At 48.1% G+C, this 22,133-nt stretch overlaps 2 protein-coding genes across 2 annotated transcripts; one reads left to right on the top strand and one right to left on the bottom strand.

The window, feature by feature from the left end:
- Positions 1-14,002: 14,002 nt before the first annotated feature.
- LOC100827459 lies at positions 14,003-16,799 on the top strand. The gene is made up of 2 exons (XM_024458740.1): positions 14,003-15,761; positions 16,149-16,799. The coding sequence occupies exons 1-2, from the start codon at positions 14,003-14,005 to the stop codon at positions 16,325-16,327; spliced, it is 1,938 nt and encodes a 645-aa protein (XP_024314508.1). The 3' UTR covers positions 16,328-16,799.
- On the bottom strand, positions 16,653-21,407 carry LOC100822118 (mitochondrial adenine nucleotide transporter ADNT1). The gene is made up of 8 exons (XM_003567762.4): positions 21,048-21,407; positions 19,599-19,647; positions 18,874-19,037; positions 18,606-18,643; positions 17,796-17,908; positions 17,583-17,696; positions 17,149-17,487; positions 16,653-17,062 (listed from the first exon to the last, which is right to left on the bottom strand). The coding sequence occupies exons 1-8, from the start codon at positions 21,212-21,214 to the stop codon at positions 16,982-16,984; spliced, it is 1,065 nt and encodes a 354-aa protein (XP_003567810.1). The 5' UTR covers positions 21,215-21,407; the 3' UTR covers positions 16,653-16,981.
- Positions 21,408-22,133: the final 726 nt, after the last annotated feature.

The following is a 22,133-nucleotide window of genomic DNA, read 5'->3' as shown; positions in this document are numbered from 1 at the left end:
GCCGGGTAACGTGCGACCAAATAAATATCCTGAAATCCTAGCCGTCGAGAGAAGATCTAGCCATCCTCGTTGAAGGAAATTTCAATCTTCGACGGTTTCCCTCGTCTCTGACTGCCGTTTCAGCGTTGAGAGACGGGGAGAATCACGGATCAACGTCTGGCATCAGTTTTGCAGTTTTCTGATTAAGTTTGTGTGTTCTTCACAGTGTCATCTTGATGGTGGAGATGGCGTCGTCTAGAAGATTTATGTTCTGACTCCGTCTTCGTCCTGGCGTAGGCGCCGCGTCCTATTCCATGGAGTCAGTGGTTCTCGCAGTTCTTTTTTTGTGGTGTTTTTGGTCTTTTCCCTCGTCAATTCATCAACGGAGAAGCAGTTTCACTGCTTGCCTTGTAAGGGGTGTGTCTCTAGCCATGGTGCGTTTAACGATCTTAGGTTGCCATTGTTTGAGGTGAACGACTCAAGCGGCTTTTTAAAACCTATAAGATTAGTCCAGCTTGTGCAAGCATGGTGTTCTGCAATTCCGTTATCGATTACATGGAGAAACGTCAAGATGCGGAAGATGGATCTAGAGATGTTGATTTCGGAAGACCATGATGGAGCTTTTAGTTCTATAGTGGATTTTCATTCCTTATGTTCGTTTAGCTTGTTTCAATCTATTATACTTTCTTCTATGAATCAATAAAGCCAAACGTTTGTTCTAAATTTTTTTCTCTAGTTTGTTCCTTAAAAGAAAATCTCTAGTTTGTTGGCCACGATTCGGTGCGCAGAGGGTGCCGTGCGCCACCCGTCCGCGTCCAAGTCCCAACAGAGGTGACTACAAAGGAAGCTCACCAGGACCCAAAATAATGAATCAGTGATTCCATTCCGAATGTCCAGTTGCAATTCCTGCAAACAATCAGGCAACCAAAAAATTGGGGAGAGAGGAAAAAACCTCATGGGAGGTAATAGCAAAATTCCGGCCGACAAATATGACATACACCAACACCAACAATCTTGGTCTGGAAGCACAACAGTCAGAACCTATCCATTATAACTGATACAACAAGAACACAATACAAAATTGACTCATGGTAAACACAATCTTCAAAAGCAGGCAAGACCCTGCAAATGCACAGTTAGACAAATCATATCTTCTCTCTTTCTTTGGGCATAGATGTTGCTCCACAATATGGCACTCTAGCTCCGGTAACAAATTTGGCTCGACTGCAACCGCCGACTAAAAATACAACCAATCCTCTTCCTCAAAGCACAACAGCTGCCTTGTCCGGAGTAACATGCAGGAAGACGGTGGCCACCATGCTGAAGGCAAAAGATTTTTTTTTACTTCAGATAAGGCTTATATGCAGCTTTACATATTGATCTCTTCCAGGAGACATCGGCAACAAGACTCCCAATCTACAACGCACCTGTTCCCTTCATGAAAAGAAAGATTGGGGCATCGCAGATTTCTCCTCTAGGCGGTGTAGGAAAAAGAACACGCAGTTCTCCTCGTCAACCATCGCATCTGCTCCATGTGGCTAGCTGGACCTGTATATATGCCGCAAAAATGTAGGACCAATTAGATCACGATGTAAAACTAACACACAGACATGCAGTCGTTCTATGGTGAAACATTGCATAAATGAAGATACGTTCGTAGAACTTACCACAAAGACTTCTCTCTTGAACTTGCTTGCCAGACACTTGATGGCGATATCATCACCAAACACACCTGTACAGCCCATCCCGACTCTCATTGATGGTCAGTAAGCCCTCTTCTGTGTACTGCAGGGTGATTATGCCATGTTCATCCTCTGCAGAACCAGAAATATCCATGTACTTGGCCCGCTATCTCCGTCGTTTACAGTGATACATCTATCTTTGTAATTCCTCCGTCCCATATCAAGTGACTTTTTATTACATGTATCTAAACACATTTTATGTATAGATAAATACATATTAAGACAAATTTGAGTAAGTTAATATGAGACGGAGGGAGTTGTTTGTATCGGAGCCGATCGCCTTGTGGCTCGTGTGAAGTAGTGAATTGCCCTATTGCGACGACAAGGCCGGATGTTCAGGACAAGTGTGGAAAGGGCGACAGCATCTGGCCAAAATCGGGGTGGCAGGGAAGCACGAAAGATAAGTGCACCAACACCATCGTTAAGTAGTACTAGTATTACGTAGGACACGATCGGCACTGACCATATTGTTGTCAGGTGTATGGACAGGTGAGGCGAAGAATTAAGGATGCCATTGGCAGGGCAGCATAATTGTAGTCCACGAAGTACCTGTCGTCCACGGAGTACTATTTTAAATTTGTTAAACAACTAAAATCCCGGTGATTAATTAGTTAGTTTGCCCCCCAAAAAAACAAAAAAAAACTTGTCAACTTGGCCGGCCCATCAACCAGATCTAGCAAAATTCAACAACAATGCCGTCATGGAGAGATGGTAGCAGTGGCGACAGCTCATTCCTTGATCATCTCGACCGCGCCGACAGCAAAATTCAACAACAATGTTCGTCCTAGGATCCAGCTAGTTTGTCATTTTCCTTAAACTTTAGTTCGTTTCTTGGCTAAAAAATACACGGGAAATTTGTGCAGACCGGTCGTCCAGACTGGACCCGCGATCCTGTCTTCAACGGACTGGATGATCGTTTCTACATCGATTGCCACTGCGGGCTTCCAGTAGCCCGTTATGTTGCATTCGATGGCCCTAATCTTGGTAGAAAGTTCTGGGGCTGCCAGTTGGAGGTTCATTTTCATCCACACATCAAAACCGTGCGCTAAGATTGAGATGGCTATGGCATTATTGGCAATCTATGGACTGCTGCGAGTCAAATCCAGCTTGTCGATCTTCCGGATTTGATCTCTTGGAATGCCTTACCTAACCAATGCTATTAGGCGAGCTCTGCATACAAGATTCAATTTCTTGGAAGGATTGAAAGTCCTGATCTGAATTTTATTTGGAAGATAAAGTCAGAGGGAAAGATTAGACTATTCTTATGGCTTCTTATCCAGAACCGGCTATGGAATGCAGATCAAAAGGGGTTGGCCGCATGATGGCAACTGCTGCTTCTGCGACCAAATGTTGGAATCGGCTTTTCACATTGTCTGGGGTTTCTTATGAAGCAAACAAGTGCAAACAGCCTACGAGATTGCTAAGGAGGCTTCTTCCCTAAAGAGATGGTGGAGCAAAATCATCAAGATTGGAAGGCAAAACGAGAAGCACAAGGATCTGTCTATGGCAGTCCACACTATTTGGAACATTTGGAAAGAGATTGCTCTCGAGCGTGATGCTCCGCCTATCACTCACCTCTCATCTCGCAACCACTGATGGACGGCAAATCACAGTGCAAACTGACGGCAGGAATGTTGTTCACAGTGTTAGGCCACATCGGATCTCAGTCGTCTAAGAAATAGTTATTTCTCAATCAACAATCGTAGCCATCCAATGAAGATTTTCTTATCAATCGGACCTATATTAGTCTTACTCAAATCTCAATGATTGAATCAAAAGATTGTTATCATTGACTAAGAAATAGTTATTTCTCAGTCACCTAAGAAATAGCAAAACCGATTTTTCTTTCCCCCTATAGGGGCAGGTTTTCGTCCTGTAGTCAGTGTTTCGATTGCGAGCACTGATCAGCGGGTTTCCTGCCCAGTAATATGTCTCTTTCTTGTCTCCACAATGGTTTCTATGTGTGTCTGAATGGAAAGGGGGGAAACCCCAGATTGACCTTCACCCAAGCACTGTTAACACTGTGAACCAGCTGTTCACCCAAAAAGTTAACAGTGAACCAGCTGTTCACCCAAAAACTGGTGAACCAATCCAGATTTACAAAGGAGTCTGTCTCGGAAGAAGTCTTGGTGGTCCTGATAAATACCGATATAAGCCTCTTTAGGGAGGCTTGGGGGAGTAGTCCGATCATCTAGGGACGATCTTTGGATCGTCTTTTCTCTATTTTTTTTCCTTGATTTTGCTTTTTGTTTAATCTGTTAACCATGTACAGTTTTTCCTTAATCCTGCCTGCCCGTCAAAATATATATGTTGTTCTTTCGCCCGCTTCATTACAAAATACAGCACGCTACACATTTTTGGCAGGACCAGAGGAGATGTCAATTCGTGCAGTGGTTGGATCCCGCTTGGTCTCCTAAACTGAGCAGTGAGCAGGGCAATCAAGAATGCTGCATCAGAAGAGAGATGGGATGGACATGGCCGTAAATGATGGCACTGCTGCTCTTGCAGCTCTCTACGAGGGTATCGACCAAGAGAGGACACGTTACGAGAGGCTTCCAACAGGATGCTAAACACGCCGAGAAAATTAGAACAATGAGACATCAAATCACACGGTACAAGATGATGTTATTCGGTGCCCTTGCATTGTGTGTAACATTTTGTAGCGAAGTGTTGCTTCAAGTAGCATAAGGTCTATTGTTTATGTGCAAACCACGTTGTAACGCAATTATTAATAAATTTTTCACATGCATTCCCGTGGAAAATACTGGCTTGTTTCCTTGCGACAGTCAGAACCTCTCTGTGCAAAGTTGGACCCATTTTTGGACAACGATAGCTTCTGCGGTTTTCAGTGCGTAACCATCGACAACGATAGCTTCTCCATGGGTGTGGCGAAGGAGAAGGCCCCCAAAGATCCGGGGTCGGAGAAGAGTAATAAGGAGAAACCGTCAGTGCCGGACCTGCCGGTCCTATATGGATTTTCCGTGAAAAACCGCCAGTAACCGAAAACTGGTGCATCAACTGGACGTGTCAATGGCGGACACATGTTACGGGCCATGGGGTGATTTTTTTGGCCCAGCAACGTATGGCCCATGTAATAAAGAAAATGTCCCCACTCAACCCATTTATACACTTTTGCCCCTTCAAAATATTTTCTCTTGGTTCATGCACCAGCCGGCTTTGTCGATGAGCAGCATCCGGATATGCCTGGCTCTTGAGCAAATCAGCAGATAATAATACTTTTTTTCTAGGAAAGATTGGTACGATTCTTTCTGTTCATGGACCAAAAATCCCATGATGGACCTAATTTGACCATTGTGCTTATCACGGATTTAGGCATGTATACACACAGATCTGGGCCAGAAACAAACGTCCATGCTAGTCCTTTGTACCTTTTTTTTTGGAGGAAATACTATGCGAGCACATGCCGTCTTGGCTCCCTTGGTCGTCGTCCATGCCGGGCTCCACGGAATCCCCATCCGGCGCCTGCATCCGTTCCATCGAATGGATGATATCTTTGCAAATTAATCTACTTCGTACTATTAGGAGATCCAGAGGTTCCTTTACGAACGGCGAGCACTCGAACCAGCATGCCGACGACTTGGTCTCCCGCCCGGCCGGCGGCGAGGACTCCGCAAGGTACATGCATGGACTGATGGTGCGAGGCCGGCCGCGGCGGTGCACAATTAATGGGCCTCGGCCTGCACCGCACGGGGCCATGGCGCCATATATATATATGTGCTCATGCAAGCATCGGCGATGGAAGCAGCCCAGTGTTTGGGGACGCGACGCGAATCATGGCGCAGGGGAAGGAAAGCGAAGAGGAAGGGGAAGGAAAGCTCCTCCGACGCCGCTGCGTATCCGGATTGCTCGAGTATACGAATCCGGACCGAATCGAGTCGATCGTGTTGGTAGTTTACGAGTTGTTTATGGTTAGAGTTTGAGTCTCATTAGGACATGAGCAGCGGAAGATGTGCGTGCGTGCGTCTTCTCCGTGAACAGAGGCAGCCGGCGAGTTAGTAGAGAGCTCGTCGAGTTTTTTTCTAAGTTGCCGTAGGTGTGCGTAGCAGATTCTCGGGCCAAAGCTAACAGATCGAGGACCTTGATACGAGCTCAGTACGTGCCCGCCTATATATCTTGTGTCGGGGAAGACGTACGTCCCGATCGAACCAAGCAGAGGCGACATGGCGGCGCTCCGGCACGCGGCGAGGAAACTCTGCCAGCGGATCTCGCTCGCCCGACGGTCCATGACGTCCACCGAGGTAAATTGCCCTAAACTCTAAGCTTTTCTTGTTCCTTTTTTTTTTTTTTTTAGCGAAAGCTTTTCTTGTTCCTCTTTCCGAGTTGGGGCCATACGTACTTTTTCAGAGCCAGCGAAAACTAATTAAGCCGTGCGCTCTTTCTGTCTCTGGCTCTCTCGTCACGGCCTCTCTCTGGGCTCCCGTGTTTGCTTTGGACCCTGGGCTGCTTGCTGGGCTGGGACGCCCAGGCCAAACCTTTTTTTTTCGGCCTGAAAAAACTTTGCCACCCGGTCCCCGACAAACCTTTCCTTCACAAAAACCTTCACGTATACCTAGCTTCAATTCTGCCAAGGAAATATGCAATTTTGTGAAAGAATTCGTATTTATTCTTGTACCCATTGCTCAGTAATATATCCATCGCTCGTATGGCCAGCATGCAGGTCTTCATGATGAGCTCAAGTTACAAACGTCGCAAAAGAAAGAAGAGTTGTACCGTCTGCTCGAGCTGGTACACTACAAGCGAGTCTACCCAACCTTCTCCCTGGAATGCATCCATAATTATCGGCTGTCAACTCAACTTGCTGCACAAGTTCATCCCAAATATGGTGAAACCCTCTGGTAGGCTCTCAGACCTATATATTTTAATATATGCCAAGTTATTGTCATTAGTTAATGGTTATTTTGTCGTCACGGGCAGGGAAGCATATCGATTTGATAGAGCGCTCATCGATACCTACATTGTGTTTGTTGTGGCTAAATACTATTACGGTCGTTTCTCGCAGTCTGATGGGAAAGAAGATGACACCATGCATGGTGACAAACAAGAAAAGTGAAGCCAACGTACCTTATGACGGAGAGCCAAAGACCGAGACGACTTAATTAGTTTTCCATGGTGAAAAGTTAGCTGTATTTAGTTCTGATGACTAGAGTACTTTTATTGCTAGTACATTTCTATGGGACAATAATAAAGTGTATAAATTAACAAATAAAAGTGTAGTGTTTCTTTTTCATCTTACTAAAAATAATTGATGAATTGTTTTGAGAATAATAATTGATGAACAAGCACTTGTCGCTTGGTGCGCAACAGATTTTTTTTGCAAGTTATGAGTTTGTATAGCGTCACTCAACAGAAACATAAAGCTTCTTCATATTAAATACTTTTAGATACATGCGAATTTAGACAAATTCGAGTCACTACTTATTCCCGGACGGAGGAAGTAGTTTTTCCGAGAGGCATAAGAGTGGGGTAAATAAATTAAATTACTTGACGTGGTTGGAGCTCTATATAGAGGGTTCTCAAAGCTGAATAGTTTATATTTTCAGAATTAATAGAATTACAAAGGTAAAACAGTAGCTAAAGCAATAATGCCAGAACCAGATTATATCTGCCAATCTCAACTGTAGTAAAGATAATGGACAAACACTTCTTTACTTGCACCATTTTATAACATGTTATCTTAAAAAACTCATGGTTCACTTTTAGTAATACCACTTATTGTGAAACAAACGAGATGGAAATGGTAGTTAAACTTCTTTTTAAAAGAAGACTGTAGCAGAGGTGAGCTTGCCATTCTCATCGTAGCAGAGGTGAGCACTACCCTTGTCACGAGAGATGGCACCTGGTATTGCGCTTACAAATAAGATGGCATCCGGTGAATCTCTTTTATTCTAATTCTTCTTCCAGCAGCCAGAGAGTAAAGATTTCCTTGGCCTTCTTAGGCTGCTCATAGTGAGAGTAACATAAGTGATAATATAAATGCCAACTAAGCAAATTTGGTGATGTGGCATGTTATTAATGAGGAGAGAGATGTTTGTGGTAACTAGATATGTTACCATAACATCACACAAACCAAGGTAAGATGAGTTTACAAGCTAATAAATGACATAATGCATGACACCACATATATGTTACTATGCACTATGAAAGTAGTTTATCCCTAATAATAAAAACAGTAATAGTAACTTAAACTCGACCTTTGCCGTTGTCACAAGAGACGCCAACGAACTCCATGCAGCCAGGCGCCCACAAACCAATGGTCCCAAGGTCGATGCCTCCTCCACAAGCCATGCCTCCAAGACGGGAAGTGACGCAGCCAGCGCCACCATCGCCCGATCTAAAATGGATCTAGGGTTCCCTCGGAGCTCAGCTAGCGAGGAGAAGATAGGACCAGGCCAAATCAACGATGCCTCCAAGGAGGTGAGCGACACCCACGGACGCCGTCATCGCAGGATCCAGCCAAGGCCAGAGCATGACTTTCGCCGAGGCCTGATCTACGAGCTCCTCGCACAAGCAACCACACCCTGCAAACCGCAGCCACACACACCCACGAAGGAGTGGCCCCAGAACCACGGCTGCAGAAGACCACCAAACCCGCCGAAGCAAACTTCAACGCGAGCCAAGCCAAGAACACCACCTAGCATCATCCACACGCGCCACCGCCGTTGCGTCCGAGCTCCTAGGCCCAGATCCGGCCGGATCCAGCCCGCGACGAAGCCTAGCCGCAGGGGGGCACTGCGCCGCCCACAGCCATCCCGCCCGCTGCATCTCGGTGCCTGATAGAGCCGCGCCGCTGGCCTCTGCTTGGAGATGCCCACGGCCAGCCACCGCACCGCCCCGGCGAGCCCCGCTCGCCCCGCCGCATGTGAGACTAGCATGTGGACCAAGTCTTAATAAAGTTGTACATTTTTATATCTCACTATTGTACTTACTAGCTATTGCTTGGGCTATACGTGATATGGCATGGGTGTTGGGTTTGCCCAAAGATCAAGACATGAAGACGCACAAGCAGAAACGATCGCACAATTATTTGGCCAAAGGCGCGTATCGTGCCCTCTATTTTTCTCTTTATTTTTTTCTCACAAATCCACGGCCTGATTAAAGCTATGCTGACTACCCGTGTATTTATACACGCAATGCCAGGACACAACTAGTACTATCCGGACTCCAACTCCAACTCGTACTTGAACCTAACTTTACTCCTAACTCACATGCGGCCATGACTCTTAATGGACTAGCGCTCTCAAACTCTAGTATAACCCAAACTCAAGATTAATTCTAACGATGGGCTTACGACCAGCACCTAGCTCTCTTGCTCCTAGGGAAATCATTTTTTTTCTGGCTGTTGTTGTTGCAGTTTGCAGGAACGCGGAGGACGTGTTTTCCGCCAGCGAGTTGATGATGGCGGAAGTGGAACGGCGAAGACGGTGGATGTGCGGTTGCAGCTTGCGGCGGCGGCCATTGCCGATCCCTCTCCTTGATGCTGCTGCTGCCTCCAGATTGCGCTGAGGAAATGGCGGAGGAGTACCATTTCCTCGACGGCAGCGGCGGCCGGAACAGAGCACCGAGGCGGGGGCGGCTCAGGGCTCTAGAGAGACGATGAGGAGCACCAGAAGGTTCAGGACATCGACGCGGAGCTGAGGGAGGTGGCGCTCGAGTCCGGGACTCGCCGTACGAGGAGATCGAGTGGCTGCGGTGCTCGGCCGTCGTCGGGGAAGATGGACGCGGCGCCCGGCGATTCGCTGAAGATGGCGTCGATTCCTCCGAGGGGGGGGGGGGGGGGGGGGCTTCACCACGACGGGGCGGAGCTTGGGGGCACGTTGGTGCGGCTCCGCGAGGGCTCTAGTCTGGGCGGCGGCGCGAGGCGCGCATGCCGTTCGCGTTCCGGGGAGAACAAGGAACATGAGGAGGTGCGTCTTGCGGCTTCTGGTGCGCCGTGATGTGGTGGTTGCGGTGGCTAGCTTAATTGGTCGCGGAGGAAAGGGACGGCGTCGCCATCGACGAGCGAAGACGGCGGCCTGGACCGGCCTTGAATCTGGAGCCGGAGTAGCGCCTGCGAGCCGCTGAGGAAGGAGGGGTGGAGCTGGGCGCGCGGCGGAGGTGGAGCTGTGGAGGGAGGCGAGAAATTCAGGCGACTGTGGCACGGCACGGCCGTCACGAGTCGAGCAGCACGTCAGGCTGTTGAACTTGGCAGCCTTGCACTGAATCTCGTCCAGGCATTGGTTGTGTTTCTCATCCATCTATTACAGCAAGCACATAATCGAGGATTTGCAGCACGTTGAATTAACCTGCTGCCCATCGTCGCGTCGGCGAGCGCGCCAACACAACGACAAAGTTCGCCGTTCACCACAACGTAGAGATCGAGGGAGAGGGGAGATCCGGCGAGAAGAAATTGGCTGGTAGCGTGGACTCCGAAATTGGCTGCAGCAGAAATCTCGGAAAAAGGAAAGGTTGACGTGCCTGGAAATTAGCACTCCGACACCAAGGCATGAATATCATCATGTGTGTTCGGCCGAAAATCCGACGAGAACACAAGACCAGGATCGCGGAGCTATTTTGTTAGCCTTGGCAGAGATACTTGGGAAACAAACAGCCAAAAAATTAACAAAACACGTGCGTAGGTTTTTCTGACCACACGAGGTGTGTGTGTGTGTGTGTGTGTGTGGAATTAACAATCGTTCGTGAGGTGTAAGTGGTTGGGGGCAGACTTTTGGTTGGTCCAGCAAGGTTGAGAACATGAGTTACAAAGCGAAGGGCCTCAACCCAATAAATTGGAGGGTTATACTAGATGAGAATGCATCGCAGAACATCATTTATATTTTATACCGCGAAGAGCACGCTCGGCTTTACCATTTTGAGGAGATCGATGTACAAGGGCGGGCATGAGATTAGGCGAAGTAGGATGTCGTGGGAGAGAAAGAAATTACGGTTTTGAAAATCATCAAATTCTTTGCCGTTGATCACATTGAGTTGATTCAATAGGAAGGGGGACATGGGTCGACGTACGCATAATTGTGGAAGTTGAGAAAAATGGAGAAGAATTCGTCGCGCATAAGAAAGCTCCACATGTAATGCGAAAAGAAATCTTGTAATACAGTAAATTAATTTGTAGCCGGACCCGGCCAGAGACAATGTGCACAGGGGAGGGGAGGCCCAAATGTCACAATGCAAAGGGAGGGAGATGCCTTGGCTTTGAAGGAAGTCCTCCCGTTGTACGAGTGCTTCTCAGGGCAAGTAATCAATAAGGACAAACCAGCGATTATGTTCAGTCCTAACACATCGGCTGCTGATAAAGTGTTGGTCATGAGAACTTTGTCGATTCAACGAGAGACTATGAATGACCGATATCTTGGCATGCCGGTCCATGTGGGGAAATCGAAGAAGAAGGTTTTCAATTTTTTTTAACATTGAGTGTGGAATAGAATCCAAGGGTGGAAGGAAAAGCTTTTGTCCAAAGCAGGAAAGAAAATCATGACTAAAACCGTGGCTCAATCTATCCCAATCTATACGATGAGTTGCTTTGATATCACCAAGGGCATTTGCGAGCAAATTTCCACCATGATTGGACTCTATTGGTGGAATCACCGGGATAAAAGATAACTCAATGCACTAGATGAGTTGGAGGAAATTAATCAGAGGAAAGAAAGTAGGAGGGCTCGGATTCAGAGACATTTACTCATTCAACATGGGCATGCTCGCTAGACAGGGGTGGAGGCTGCTGCAAAATCCGGAATCCCTATGCTCCAGAATTCTTAAGGCCTGGTACTTTCCTAACACATGCCTATTGGACGCCAAGCCTTCGCCAGGCATTTCTTATACGTGGAGGAGCATCCTGAAAGGTGTTAATACTCTTAAATTGGGGATTATTTGGCGCGTGGGATCGTGGAGGAGTCCCGCGCGGTCCATCTTGATGCATGAATCGCGGTCACTTCGGTTGGGGATACCAAGTGAGTCATGGTCACCTCCTCGTCAGTTCGTCGATGGATCTGCGTTTTGACAACCTGACTTATAAGGGATGTGTCTCCAGCCAAAGTGCATTCAACGATAATAGGTTCTCATCGGTTGCGGTTAACGACTCATGTGGCTATTCAAAACCTTGTTAGTCCAGCTTGTGCAGGTCTGGTCTTCTGCAGTTTCATCACAAGAGACATGGAGAGATTTCAAGATGCGGATAACGAATCTAGAGATTTTTATTTCGAGGAATCTGATGTAACTTATAATTTCATTAGGAATATTCGTTGTCGTTTTTTATTTTAGTTTAGTCGATACTTTGTAATCTCTTTATTGAAGCCCAGTCCGTATTCCCACGTATTCTTCTTTCCAACGGGCAGAAGGCCCAGCGCCGGATCACTGGTCCAACGTGGGCCAATGGTTTTTCTCAAAAAAAAAAAATTGTGCCAATGGTTACTTTTACATGGACATGTGGTAAAAACCCCCTACTATTTTAAATTTGTTTAACAACTAAAATCCCGGTGATTAATTTTGCTGGAACCAATTTTATTAAAATCTCTGGTTTCTTATGAAGCAAACAAGTGCAACAGCCTACGAGATTGCTAAGGAGGCTTCTTCCCTAAAGAGATGGTGGAGCAAAATAAACAAGATTCGAAGGCGAAACGAGAAGCACAAGGATCTGACTGGCAGTCTACAATTTGGAACATTTGGAAAGAAAGAAGCAAAACGTTTGATTGCTCTCGAGACCTATTACTCACCGCTCATCTCGCAAGCACTGATGGACGGCAAATTACAGTGCGAACTGACGGCATGAATGTGGTTTACGTTAGGTATTGATTGACCTTTACACAAGCAGTACTGTTAACACTATGAACCACCTGTTCACCCAAAACCTGGTGAACTTATCCAAATTTACAAAGGAGTCTATCTCGGAGAAGAAGACGTGGTGGTCCTGTCCTGATAAATACCTCGGAAGAACGTCCTGATAAATACCGATATATAAGCCTCTTTAGGGAGGCGAGGGGGGAGTAGTCCGATCTTCTAGGGACGATCTCTGGATCGTCTTCTTTCTCTCTCTCTCTTTTCTCTTGATTTTGCTTTTTGTTTAATCTGTTAACCATGTACAATTTTCCCTCTACTTAATGAATTGCAGTGAATCCTGCTTGACGGTGAAAAAATATATGTTATTATTTCGCCCACTTCATTACAAAATACATCAAGCTACACATTTTTGGCAGGACCAGAGGAGATGTCAATTCGTGCAGTGGTTGGATCCCGCTTGGCCGGTCTCCTGAACTGAGCAGGGAAATCAAGTTATTATCTTTTTCCTTCTTTTTTCCCGGTAGACCTGCTGTACCTTATCCCAACAGAAGTATCTCCATGTTATCTCCTCGCAAGTGAGTCGGTGCATCAAAGAAACAATCCAGCAAATTTTCCAACGATACCTCGATTGTCTTCTCTAATCCATTATTTAGTTCCGGATCTACCTGGAGAATAAAGAAGTAGTTCGTGCTAAAGTTTTCCAAGGAATAACTTAGCATCATGCTTAAATGTTTGAGTACTTTATTGGCTGTAAACCAAATGTAGGTCTAAAAAGTTCGCCAAATAATTGGTCATCACAATGGCTGTAATCCAAACAACATCCACTTATCAAATTTTTGGTCATGCACTTGTTTTGGCCATGCCAAAATATGATTTTTTGGTAAGGCTGGTTGGGGCTCAAACCAAACGGACCCGTAGAGCTGGCGTTGGCACGGCGCCACTCCTCGTCCGTGATGCGGGGAGGACTCCTCGACGTGGTGGCGAGCGCCAAACCTGATGAGGAAGAAGAGTTTCCACCTGGGTGTAGTTGCCTTGGCGAGATCCAGACGGAAATGGATGTTGTTGTTGATGGTGACGCCATGCATGTTCTGGTAGGGGGAGCTAGGGAGGGAGATGAGCAGTTTGGGTGGAGAGAGAGGCCGGGAAGCGGCGGTGGCGGCGTTAGCCATGGCGAGCGAAGAAGAAAGGACGGAAGGCTCTGAGACCAAGCTGAATTGTGATTGTATTGATTCAGTTACAAGGTTATGAATACATGAGATGGAGAGCGGGGCGCTCATGCAGGACACGCAGGTGGTGCATGGCCTTTATCTAACGTACATCGATCACAATATAATCCTATAAAACAGTCTACATATTTCTACATGCATGCAATGCATATAGGACCGTCCATACATGCTCACCAATCCTTCTCCTCGTTAGATATGAGCCGAGCAAAACGAGACCCAAATTAAGTTAGACCAGAGCAGGAATCAAGGATCCTCCTCCATCGATCCATGGAACAGCTCCGTCAGGTCGGCGAGGCCCTGGGCGGCATCACGGCGCTCATGGCGTTCCACCACGAGCTCCGCGTGAACCCGCGCCAATGCCGCCTCCTCGCCGACGCCTGCGCGCTCGCCTTCGACGCCGTGGCCGCCGAGGTGAGCGCCCACCTCCGCCTTGAGGACAGATGGAGGCCCCTCGAGCACCCTCTCCGTGAGCTCCACCGCGCCGTCCGCGACGCCGAGCTCTACATCCGCCACTGCCTCCTCGGAGGCGCCGGCGCATCGTGGTGGGCGCGCGTGGCCGCGGCCACGCATGGCGACGAGTGCGTCGAGCACCACCTCCATGCCATCCTCTGGTGCGTCGCCGTCGTCCTTGAGGCCATCGAGACCGCCGCCACGGAGACCACGGCATCCTCGTGCGACGACGATCTTGCCCGGAGCAGCCGGCTGATGTTCGCCAGGGATTACGACAAGGAGCTCCTCGACCCGGCCCTGTTCCGGCGAAGCAGAGTCGGGAAAGCCTACATGGCCACCAAGGACCTCGCTGCCAGGATGGACATGGCGTGGAAGGAGGACCGCTGGCTCCTCTCGCAGCTGCTCGACGAAATGAAGCACGGCAGCTCGGCATCTTCTTCTTCCTCGAAGCCGTTGTCCCGGCACGAGCACCGGCTGGCCGACCTCCTCGCCGCGCCACACGGGAAGCTGCACCCGGCGTCGGTGCTCGCCCACGACTTCCACGTGCGGCGCCGCCTCGGAGGCTGCCTGAAGGAGGCGCATTGGATGGGGGAGCCATTCGCCGTGAAGCACTACGTCGGCATCGACGCCGACGCGGCGGACGCCGAGGCCGGCACGCTCATGGCGGCCGCGGCGCACCCGAACGTGGCGGGATGCCGGTTCTGCTTCCAAGACGAGGAGAAGCGGGAGCTGTTCGTCGTCATGGACGACCAGCTGATGACAAAAGATCTCGGAAGCTACGTCAAGGAGCAGGTCAGCAAGCGGCGGGCCACGCCGATGCCGCTGGTCGTCGTCGTGGACGCCATGCTCCAGATCGCGCGCGGCATGGAGCACCTCCACGCCAAGAAGATCTTCCATGGCGAGCTCAGCCCGGCCAACGTGCTCGTCAAGCCACGGCACGGCAATTCCGCCGACGCCGGCTACCTGCTCGTCAAGGTCGCTGGCTTTAACCGTGAGCCCGCCGTGCCTGCCAGCCCCACCCGGAAGACATCGGCGCCGGCCAACAATGCCAATGCCAATGCCAGTGTCAACCCGTGCATCTGGTACGCGCCGGAGGTGCTGGAGCAGGAGACGGAGAAGCGCACGGAGAAGGCGGACGTGTACAGCTTCGCCATGATCTGCTTCGAGCTGATCACAGGGAAGATTCCCTTCGAGGACCATCACCTGCAAGGGGAGCACATGAGCAAGAACATCCGCGCGGGCGAGCGGCCGCTGTTCCCGTTTAATTCGCACAAGCAGCTCACGGGGCTCACGAGGCGCTGCTGGCAAGCCGACCCGGCGCAGCGGCCGGCATTCGGCTCCATCTGCCGCGTGCTCCGCTACGTCAAGCGGTTCCTCGTCATGAACCCGCAGCCGGACCAGCAGCAGCAGCCTGACTCGCCGACAATGCCGATGCCGATGCCGGCGGTGGACTACCTCGACATTGAGGCGCTGCTGCTGAGGAAGTTCCCGGCGTGGGAGGGCGCGGCGCCGAGGGTGGCTGACGTGCCGTTCCAGATGTACGCGTACAGGGTGATGGAGAAGGACAGGAGCAGCAGCAAGACGACACCGACGATGGCGGCATCGGCGGCGGCGATGCTGCACATTGGGAAGATGGACAGGAGCTCTGACTCCGGCAGCGACGGCAACTCGCTGTGCGGCGACGAGAGCGTCCACAGCGCGCCCGACGGCGTCGTCGAGGCCGGCTCGATGACGTCGAGCCGCGCCACCACGACGCCGCGGTCGCTGTCGGGCCGGAGCAGCGGCAGCAGCAGGATGGCGGCGGTGTCGACGTCGTCCACGACGTCCCCGCCGCGCAGGCCGGCAGCCAGGGTCGCCTTCAGCAAAGGAGGCGAGTGTTTGTTTGCCCAGCTATGTTATGTTGGTTGCTTCTTCAATACTACCTCGTTGAATGATGATGCTGATGATTAATGGCGTGCACCGTGCTTCTCTGCAGGGTCGCCGCAGAAGTCCAAGTCGATGGTGATCCGGGCGCCGGCGCAGCCAAGCACGCCCCGACGGACTCCGAGGATAAAGTCCGACGGGCAGCTGCAGGCAGCTCTAATTCCGCCCTCCCGACGGCGTGTGTCCAGTGGGCATGCTTCAGACTCCGAATTAGCGTAGGAAAATGCAAATGAAAGACTACATGTTTCATCACTTGATGTCGTTCTTATTTTTCTCCAGTCAGCAGACAAAGATCTTAGATACATACGGATCACTCTAATAAATGAAATCAAGCTTATGATTTCAGAAATTGGTGACGAGTTGCATTTCAGTACCAAACAAACGAGTCTTTTTTTTTTGACGGGGAAACAAACGAGTCTTCGATGTTCCATCCGTAGACAAATACATCAGGCAAAGGAACAGAAATGCATCTCAAGATAATACTCATGATTTGTGCCAAATTGAACATGTAATGGATATTAGACACAATCTCAGTCCAACAAAAGGATAGGAAAATCACGAAAATGAACTATTAGCAGCACACAGCATATGCTGATTATGTTTCAATCTCAATACATCATAAATGCTTACTGAATAAGACTTTATGAGTTAGGCAAATGCTTAATGCTTTACAGCCACCTTATTATTTCCCCCCAAGAGTGCAGCAACAATTAAGATCTGGAAGCGGTAGTAGGATATATCGACATGGGCTGAGAGGGCCTTATGCTGAATGGAGCCTCAGTCCTATTGTCCTTCTACTCGCCCTGCCTAACAAAAACGACTCAACACCTACAAAAATAGAAGTTGATAACGGCCAAGACTAAGCCCAATCCTTCAGTCTATCCTCATCTCTACTCCTAGAACATCCTTCACAGCCTCGTACGTCACGAATGCAATGGCGATAGATGGCACCACCTGGAATACCCAAAGCAAAGGCAGTAAATTAGAAACAAACAGTGTTAAATATTTCAGGAAGCTTTGTAGTTCATTAGAAACATTACCTTCACTGAATTCGGCACAAGACCCTTGTACAAAGCACCAAATCCTTCATGGCGAACAGTTTTCCTGAATGCATCGATCATACCATTGTACTGGAGTGCCTCCTTGCCTTCTCCAGTAACAATAGAAGCAGCATGATTCCAACCAACCATCTGCATTCTTCTCCTGACAACATCAAGAGGGTATGCAACAGTCTGGCCTATGGTTCCAGCCACAGCTCCACATCCAAGCCTTGTTACGATATGCAACTCGTTATCCTTTGCAAGTCCAAGAGTATTTGTCTGGAGAAGCCAGTCCTTCAGAGACTCATATACAGCGAAGTTGAGGCCAACATAAGGGACCTGCAAAAAGAAAACAAAGCATGAAGTTGTTAGCACCAATAAGCAAGGGTCAATTCACCAAGATAATAGCTGATTACTAGTTAAGAGGAACTCACAACTCCAATCACTGATGGAAGCCACCCTCTGTATAAAGCACGGAAGCCTTCTTCACGGTACACCGTGCCCAATGCATGAAACATACCACGGTACTGATAGGGAGACTGCTCTGTCTGCAGATGTGATATCAATGCAAGCATGTACCAAGTTACATTCAACTATCGATGTTCACAGAATCATGATGACAGAAACCAATGAAAACTAGACAGTACCTGAACAGTTATCCTACCCCTAACCATATCCATGGGATAAGTAGCAGACATGGCTATGATACCAGCAGTGGCTCCAGCTCCAAGGCGCAAGACTGGACTAAGCTGAGCATCCTCTGTTCAACATGATTAACATGTGATGAAATGTTGAATACAGATATTTTCATAACTTCACATCTATATGTATGTGACAAGACAATTAAACATGAATTATTTGTTTGTTGTGTGATAGTGTTCAATCCATAGATCTTTCATAACTTTACATACATATGTACGAGAAGATACTTAACATGAATTGTTTATTTCTTTGTGAAGTAGAGGATATTGAACAATGAAGCTTTTCACCCACATGTAACCTTTAAGAAACAATATATAACAAGTGTTCAGCCTCGGTTCTTGTTCCATATTTGACAAGTGTCAAGCTAGTTTGCCCCAACCTCTAGGGATAGAAAAGAGTAGGACATTTCTCGCATATGACAAAATTCCACTGGTACGCCCAATTCATGGATCCCCAAATTGCTTTTCATTTTCAACAGTGATTACTGGTTAGGGTTCAGATGTAACAAAGAAGACACAAATCTAACAATCTCATAACTTAAGGTTGTTCATGGATAGGGCATCAGTGTTATGAGGTGGACGAGCTGAGTTCACAAAAAAAACCGATAGAGCTGTCCTGGAAAACATGATTTACACTAGAATCATATGTCGGCTACAACAAGATGGCACATACTCATTCAGTCATTCCTAAACAAAGGAAGATGCAGAACTCAGGTAAACTAATCAGTGTACCAAGAATAAGGGAAAAAGACATACCATCCCCACTTTGTTGCCGGTATAGATACAATATACCCCTGTAGGAATGACACAGAAAGGAAATAACACATTAAATACTGCTTTACATGAAAACAAGAGCATGCCAATATGTTGGTAAAACAAGAAATTCTCCTAACCAATTTCAGGTCAAAAGAGTCTCATCATGCAAGAGAGAAAAGTTCTGCAAAGTACAAACTGCAAATAACAAGTAGGTGGTAGCACAAAAAGCAGTTATGTAGGGCAATATTAGTTGCAAACAAGAACAGACCTTGATGCCTGTTCATAGCTGAAGAACTTCACAGCAGAATTCGGGACAATCCTTGCACAGTTTGTTCCATTGCCCTTAAAAAGTCCACGAAAACCTTCGGTACCCCATATGTACTTAAGCCCTTGAACAGTACCATTGTACTTGATACTATGTGGATTTTGGACCTAAATTAAGCAAGGTAACACAAGTCAGAGGCCCAAGTAATTTAATCAAACCTTGCCTTTCAATACAAAGTACATGCACACATGGACAGCTGTAGCAACAAAAATATTAGCCTGTTATGGTTTGAAGACAAGTGCGATCAGTCTACTTATAGCATTATTTTCACAAAGCTCCAGTACTTAAAGTGGGAGCAATGAATGTGCACTCAAATAGTTCTGTTTAAAGTGGCCTCCCAAATTGGCAATGGATCTTAAATTGTGTTAACTGTTAATAACTGCCAATAAGATAAAATATGTCTTGGTTAGCAGACCATATATGAATAAACTCAGATAGCAGAAATGTGGACTGCATCTACATCCATGTAGCATAACTGTTTAGGTACCAAATAATAGAAGAAACTGTTGAATAAAAAAAACATATTTAAATTACTTAGACATGCGATCTTAGTGTCTTCTGTGGTGAACAGAACAAAGTAGGCAAAACCTAACCCATATTTAAATCACCGTCATAACAACAAGCCATCAGATAACAGCAAAGGAAAATAAAATTAAGAAGAAATTTACCTGAAGCAGGATCTTCAGTCGTTCAAGCGGAGCAACAGCGGTACGCGACCTGACCAAAATAAACAGAACACGTAAGTCTACGATATCCTTAACTGGCACTGGTAAATGTTTTCTTTGAAGAGTAAAGATTCATGGATCACAAGAGTACATCTTAGTTTCATACCACTCATGTATTTCAACTTTCAAGTATGCAAGAGGCCAACAAAATAACAATAATTTCAGCTTTGACTTCTGCCAACTATAACAACATTTGATGTCTATTGTCCCAACCAAGGAAAAGAAGATCAAGTCACCACAGTCAGCTACCAACCCATATATAATAATATATACTAACTCATCATAGATAGGCAAGCGGAGCTTTGCTGCAGCATTTACTAATGAGATTCCTTATGAAGACCAGAATACTTAACTAACACATCAAATAAAGAACACGCCAGTAATAAACCAGACTAAAAATGGTAATTCAAAACTGGAATCAACATGTAAATGCAGAGCCTTGACATGTATCAAGAATCAATACTTCTCTGGTAAGGAGGTAGTTAGCAACTGGCCAACCCAAACTTGGACATTAAAATGTCCAGCTCAAGTATAGTTATTCATACAAAATGTGCTTCCAATTAAAAAACTTGATCTGCAGACCACCAGATGGATGGCAAACAATTAAATAAAAATGAAAACAACATCATATTTACACTAATATGATGTTACCCAATCCAACATTTCCGCCAGGCACGCATATATTTTCAGTATAAGTTCTCTCCCCCAAAAAGGGTTAAATTGTCGGTACGCTGATTTATTTGCATGCAGACACATATAGGGTTTAAGTGTCGGTTAGCTGACCGAAACGAGACAATTTAGCATTCCTCGGACCGTTTTCCAGTGCCACCAGTGCAATTTGTCGGCGATAAAGAAACGGTCGTTACATTCCCAGGTTTATTCCTCATGGGAATGATTCAGATCACAGACCAAACTAACCCACAAGACCTGAATTATAATCCGTACCAGCAGCTATGCAACTACAATGACACGAGGCGGGCAGCAAATGTATTGGGGCACATGGTTTCCCAGCGAATCATACCAACCGACGAGTCTACGCAACGAGATCTAAGTAGCGCGCGACGAGGGTTTAAGCATGTCGAATCCGACACAGATCAGTAGATCACCCGCGCCGCCCACCCAACGCCATGCATCGAGTGGGATTCATTCAGACGAATAACGCGTATATCGCGGAAACCAATCATGTCGACGCGGAAACCCCCCTCAATTGCCCCCAGGACTGACGAACCCGGACACGGGCCAAACACCAACCTAATCGAGCCCGAGAGATCAGACCGAAATCGAATCGAATCTGGGGAACCGCCACCTACCGCAGAGCGAATCCAGTACAGCAACGACGGGAGCTAGTGAGGGGGGTTGCGGCGGAGAGGATGAGGGGGAGGAGGAACTCACAGGCCACCGGCGACGCCGCCGGCGAAGAGCGACTTGCAGATGGTGAGGACCTGGTGGCCGGGGCCCTTGACCCCCTCCCGCGCGAGCTTGGCCTCCTCCGCCAGGTTGACGATGGTGTTGACGGCCGTGTCGCCCCTGCTCTTCCCCACCACGTCCTCCGATGCCATCTCCTTCCCTGCGCCCCTCCTCCGCGCGCTAGAACCCCGCCCGGATCGCCTGCCCGCGACAACAACAACGGAGCCGCGCCAAGGGGAAGGAGGAGAGGAGACGGCGGCGTCGGCGTGTCGGCCCGGCCCGGGGCTTTTGCGGCGGCGGCGGGAGGAGGAGAGGGCGTGCAAGAGGCAAGTGGTAGAGGACGCAGCGAGAGAGGTGGTGGCTACTATTAACCCATTTCTGGCGCTATGCAGCGCCTAAACTGCCACCAACCCTCGTCTACCCACACGTCAATGCAGGCGGGACCAGACGAGTATCCGGTCCCGCGTGTCATTGAGATAATCTCGGAGCGCCGCGTGTGCGTGGGGCGAGGGTATTCAGGTGGCTTCGGTATTCTGGCTGGTGGGGTCGCGCGGGCCGGGAGGATCCGTGCCGTCCGTGCCTATCTTGGAGCGGTGGCGTCAGCCTCGGGATCTGCGAACGGCGGGACCCACGTGTCGGAGACTGAGGAATGATGGCGTATGATTAGCGAGAAGAGAGAGCGGCTTAACGGAAACCTAGATCCGTCGGGTCGGGGTGGGAAAGGCAAAGGCAGCGAGGCGGAGGAGCATAAAGTTGTTCTGCTGCTTTCCTTTACGGCCTGCTGGGCTCAATCTCCAGGCCCTCTATGGACTCTTCGTGTAAACTCTTGTTAAAATTTTCGGGGGCATCTGAAATATCTTCTTTTTTGTTTTGTTTTTCGCTGTTACTTTGAATCCAAAATTCTGGGGGACTTTGTTGTTTGGAGCATGTAAGTTGCTGTAACGCAGCATTGGATTGGACTGGCTGGTTGGTATGGGACGGGATGAATGAATGAAGTTTGTTTGTTGGGTGCCCGATCGATTATTCCAGATCCTTTTTGCTTGTCACGCCTCCATCAACGGTAACTGTCAT

The sequence above is a fragment of the Brachypodium distachyon genome, chromosome 2 (assembly GCF_000005505.3).
Source record: "Brachypodium distachyon strain Bd21 chromosome 2, Brachypodium_distachyon_v3.0, whole genome shotgun sequence".
NCBI classification, from domain to species: Eukaryota; Viridiplantae; Streptophyta; class Magnoliopsida; order Poales; family Poaceae; genus Brachypodium; species Brachypodium distachyon.
This window is presented reverse-complemented; position numbering and strand designations above follow the sequence as displayed.